This window comes from Solanum tuberosum, unplaced genomic scaffold, assembly GCF_000226075.1.
Source record: "Solanum tuberosum cultivar DM 1-3 516 R44 unplaced genomic scaffold, SolTub_3.0 scf00829, whole genome shotgun sequence".
NCBI classification, from domain to species: domain Eukaryota; kingdom Viridiplantae; phylum Streptophyta; class Magnoliopsida; order Solanales; family Solanaceae; genus Solanum; species Solanum tuberosum.
In genome coordinates, this window is record NW_006239756.1 from 68,505 (window position 1) to 73,871 (window position 5,367).

General features: G+C 27.4%; 1 protein-coding gene across 1 annotated transcript; it reads right to left on the reverse strand.

Moving 5' to 3' along the window:
- Nucleotides 1-1,714: 1,714 nt before the first annotated feature.
- LOC107059122 (acetyl-CoA-benzylalcohol acetyltransferase-like) lies at nt 1,715-3,082 on the reverse strand. The gene has a single exon (XM_015305549.1). It carries the CDS (start codon nt 3,080-3,082, stop codon nt 1,715-1,717), a length of 1,368 nt encoding a protein of 455 aa, XP_015161035.1.
- Between the last annotated feature and the right edge of the window lie 2,285 nt (nt 3,083-5,367).

Here is a 5,367-nt window from a genome sequence, read left to right on the forward strand (position 1 = left end):
AAGAAGATAAAATCTGAATTTTTATTTGATTTTAACTGATTTGAGTGAATTAAGGATACTAAATAATCTTAATTAATTTAAATCCCTTAATTCGTGTTATTTATTAATTATCTACAAAAAAATGATATGATCTGATTTTTTAGTTTATCTTAACTGATTTTGAGTGAATTAAGGATAAAAAATATTGTTAATTTGTTTGAATCTTTATTTCATGCTAATCATTAATTATCTACAATAAATTTCAAATTAAATTACAAGCCACACTTTCAATTTTTTACTTTATTATCTATAATTCCGTTTTTTTTTAAAAATTTTGTTTTTCTTTTTCTTTTTTTTAACTTTTTTCGAATTAATAAAAACATTTCTTTTATTTGTGAATTTGTTATAACCTAAAATTTTTAATGTTATAGCTTGAGAGTCTAAATCTACTGCAATAGCCTGAAAATAGTACTATAATATATGTCATATATGAAATTTTATATTGTGATTGTATTATAAATGTATTTTTTTTTCAACAATGCTTATACACACTATATACAACATTATACACTTATTATTTATGCCCATAAATAACGAGAAGCAACACTTGTCTGTAATATTCAAATTGAAAGACCTAAAACAATACGTAATTTTTTAACAAGGAAACAATACATATTTAACAGTTTTTAATTATTTTAAGTTATTAATTTTTATAATTTATAGTATGTTTTACATATTATTTTTCAATAACATATATTAATCTCTATGTCCTAATGTACATGGTACCAATAGAATTTTAAGAGTCAAACATATTTTATATTAATCAATTTTTTGTGATTTTTTTTAAAAATTAATATTTTAAATTGTTAGCTATCGTAATTTATAAAAATAATTTAGATAATTTTCAAATATTCAAAAGATAAAAAAGATAAATAAATTAAAACGAAAAGTTATAAAAATTATACAAATATCCTCGGCTAGAAGTATGCATGTCAACTGAGAGATGTTTTAGTTTCAACGTGTCACATAACATATTTAATATCACAAGATTTAAAGAAATTTTTATTAAATTTGACATATTTCAATAATAAAACCACAAAATTTAAATTTTTATTTTATTTTTTCTAAACTTAATTTTAATACAAACAAAGATCTGCAATGAAATTCTGTCATATTTTTAGGTAATTGGACTGATTTGATAGGCTGGCAGTGCAAGACTTTGCGGGGTGCTAAGATTTAGAATCTGTCATACTCTATCTTCTTGTGATCATATATATAAATATATAAATGCACCTGTTTCATTAAAATAATAAAAGCATGTGCTTCTTTGTTGAGAGTTGAGCCATCAGTTTTATTTTTATATTTTTAAACTTACGCTCATAATTGATAGTTTCTTTTTATTCAATAGCTAGCTATTGAGTGTTTTTGTATTTAATTTTTTTTTATGAATCTCGTTGGTAGGGATGATAATGGAGCGTTGTGAGGTGGGTTGAGCTTAATAAGGATAGGATCTTAAAGTAAAGGCTTATTTTGGTAATAAACTTAAGTTAAGAGATATAAAGCATAAAAATCTCTAAATGTTTTACCTTTTATTTGAAAAAGAAAAAGAAAATCTTAATAAGATAAGAAAATCATAGCGACATAAATAGCGACGAGAAGATAATAATTATAACAACATATTATTACAACTAAAACAAGTACCAACAACATAATGAAAAATTAAAACGATATATCATCAAAGTTTTGCATCACGTATAAACATGAGAGCTTTAATATCGTTGTCACACTCAAATAATTGCATGCAACTTTCCTTCAAGTCCAATTGCACACCAACTTCAGTGTGACAATCTGTATCATATAACCAAAATATTTCCATATCTTTCAAGCCAAAATATACTAAAGATGGTTTTCCCAAACCAAAATCAATATCCTGCAAAGGGAACTTGCATATACTTGAACATGCCACTTTGTCAACTTCATCGTTACCTCCCCATTCCGGTGCTTCAAAGCTTTCATTATATATATTTACTAATGTTGACACTATTTCATCTGGTGACGCGTTGGTACATGAAGCAACAACTTTATTCACAGTATTCCTGATTAATATTATGAAGTTGTGTAATTTCATCTTGGTCTCCCCTGGAATGAATTTTATCGGAATATCGATTCTAAAATTTCCCATAGAGTTGTTTACTTGAGGTAAAGATGATTTAGAGCGCAAATTCAATGGTAAGTCCATTAGAGAAGACCTGAAATATCCATTTCTAGCTGCTGAAATGCGGATTAAAGCCCTCCATAGGATTGCTGTAATAATTTCAACCCTTGAAGGTTGAAAATTCAAAGCTCCACCTGATTCATCAATGCATTGTTTTCTGAGCCTTGATAGAGCAGCTTCACGGACGACAAATCTCTTAACAACAATATTTTCTTCTCTATTTGCTACCTGGGTTGACTTGAAAAGACTTGATATATCTCTTGTTGGGAAAATATTACCTAAATTGAAGCTTAGAAAATTAATCTTATCGATAGGAGTTCCCAATCTACACACTTTTCCCCATCCAAACAGAAAATTCAAACCTGTGAAACCATCAATTGCAGGGTGTGAAACACTGAATGATAAAGCTAGGCCACCACATTCAAATTTTGTTACTTGAATGGTGACAATTGGTGATACCATAAAATTATTTTGATCCACATTCTTGTTTTCATGTGGCCAAAATAAAGTTGCAAGACTAAGATGCTTATGTGTTTTCTCTAAGAAATTATCCAGCTTACAATTCACCTTTGCCTTAGTGTAGGAAACACCTTGATCAAGGCAAAGAATCGAACATTCATCTTTGTCGTACCTTCCTGCTGCCGGATAAACATGAGTTAATACCTTAGAAAGGGATTTCTCAAGTCGCTCATCGATAGTGGGGCTGTTGAAATAGTTATAAGGATAGAATAGAACAATAGGAATATGTTCTCTCTCAGCTATTTGATCAAAGAAAGAGAGCTTGTAACATTGATTGTGAGAGGGTGTAGGTGAAGATGGCTTTATGAGCTTTGTGCATAAGATTTCAACTTTTATGTAATCGTTTTCGTTGACAAACCCTATTTCCATTTTTGCAAATTAATGGAAGAAGAAATTAGCAAAGATAGTTAAAGAAATGAACTAAGGGTACAATTGAGGATGTGATATGTTTCATATATGAACTATATATAGCAAATATAAGTTTCATATATGAAACTTTTTTAATGCATTCTTGTGAGGGAACAGTCCAGGTAATCACATCAATTATACTGTATATGCTTATTTTTATTTGTCCACTATTTTAAAAATGAAAAATGATTAAAATTATTGTTGAACTATGCAGAATAAATTATTTATACCCTTCGTTACATTTTGGGATAAATAAATATCTCTATCGTTATCTCAAAATACCATAATATACCCTCAAGAGTTAACCACACCCAAATTTTTAATCATATGCTGGACCATCGCTTGGAGCTCCGAGGAAGAAAGGTGCTTAGTTTCCAAATTGTTCTTTGTAGCTTTTTTTTTTTTTTTTCTTTTGATTTTGTTTGTTTTGACTTTTCAATTACTTTGGTTGTTTTTATTTGACTTCCTTTTTAAAATAAGGAACTTTCACAAATAGTTACTATAATAAACTTAATTATGCTTCATAGCTATAGTTTGCATATTTACGGGCTATAGCTACAGTTTAAGCTGTCTCGTTTGTATAATTCACGGATTTGTATAATTTACAGGTTTGTATAATTCGCGGGTACATTTGTATAATTCAGTTATTTTTGTATAAACTCGAAATAACGAATTTATACAATTACAAACATCAGAAGTGTAAACGGTTATACAAATTATATTATACAAATTCTGAATTATACAAAAGTTATACAAATTATATTATACAAAATTTCGAACTATACAAACGTGCGAATTATACAAAACTAAAAAACTGAGTCGCGTAATTATAACTAAAAGTAGGTCGCGAATTGTAATTAAAACAAACTATAACTATGTTAACTAATTAACTAGTATATGTTTGATTATACGCGTAATTTTCCCTTTTTAATCGATATATCTTTTTATAATAATTTAGACAGTTCAATAATTATATCTAACATATATTTATTTATATCTTTAAAAATATTAATTTAACACATAAATATTGTAATTATTTTTCAATTTAATATTTTATCTAATATCTTTTAATATGATATTTAACTGTTTATTAAATTTGAATTGCATATTTATTACAAATAAATAAATTATGCAATATTTAAAAAAAATCAACCTTAATCATTCAATGTTCAAGTCTAACACATCTTAAGCATTCAAATAAAAATAAATATTGCCTATGTTAAGGTTTAAAATCAAGAACATAAACTAATCACACCAGGTGAGAAACAACCCATGATAATAGGGAATTAAATATTTGATTTTGAATTCTACTTGTACTAATTTTATCATTTAAAATACATTGTATATAAGGTACACCGACCATGAAGACCTAATTAAATTGTTGAATATAAACTAATGAAACCACGTGAGAAACGATCCATGAACCATGATCATAGAAATCATTAAAGATTTGATTTCGAATTTTCACATACCAATGCAATTTTTTCATTTAAAAATGCATTGCATATTAATAATCGATTAAATTACAGAATATAAATAGATCAATCCATAATCATATGGGTAGGTAAAGATTTGATTTTGAATTTCAATGTGTAACAATTTTTTCATTTAAAAATGCACGACAGGTTCTAAAGCTATTAAGAATTGATTAAATTGCATAATATAAACGAATGAAACCATGTCAAAAATCGAATTTAGTTAAGGCTCCAATGCTAATTTCAAATAATAAGAAATTACAAAAAAGAAGCATGGTCATATGGGGTCATTGCATATTTTATTTTTTATTTCCATGTACCAATTTTATCATTTCAAAATGCAGTGCAAGCATTAAAGCCACATAAACTAATGATGGATCATGGTAGACTTTTAAGTGTTAACTTGTTGCAGTAAGGTGTTAGCCTTCAAGGATTTTGATTACGGAAAATATATTTGGCAGTACACCTTTTTGACACGAAATGACATGACCAGTAAATTTCAGGGTAAGGTCGTAATTTCGCATAAATGGGAAGGGTGATAGGGTAAATTCATTTTTTTTGTTGTATCCAAAGTACCATCTAAAGTAAAACTACTAAAAGAAAAATCTTAAACCACTAGATGGTTTCAAGAAATTACACTGCCCAAGAATTTTTCCTCCCCAATAAAAATACTACCCAAGAATCATTTATTATTTATGTTCACTCTCTTTCTTATTGTTTATTCTTCCATTCTTCTTTTTTTTTTTTTTTTTGATGACAAGGGAAACCCGC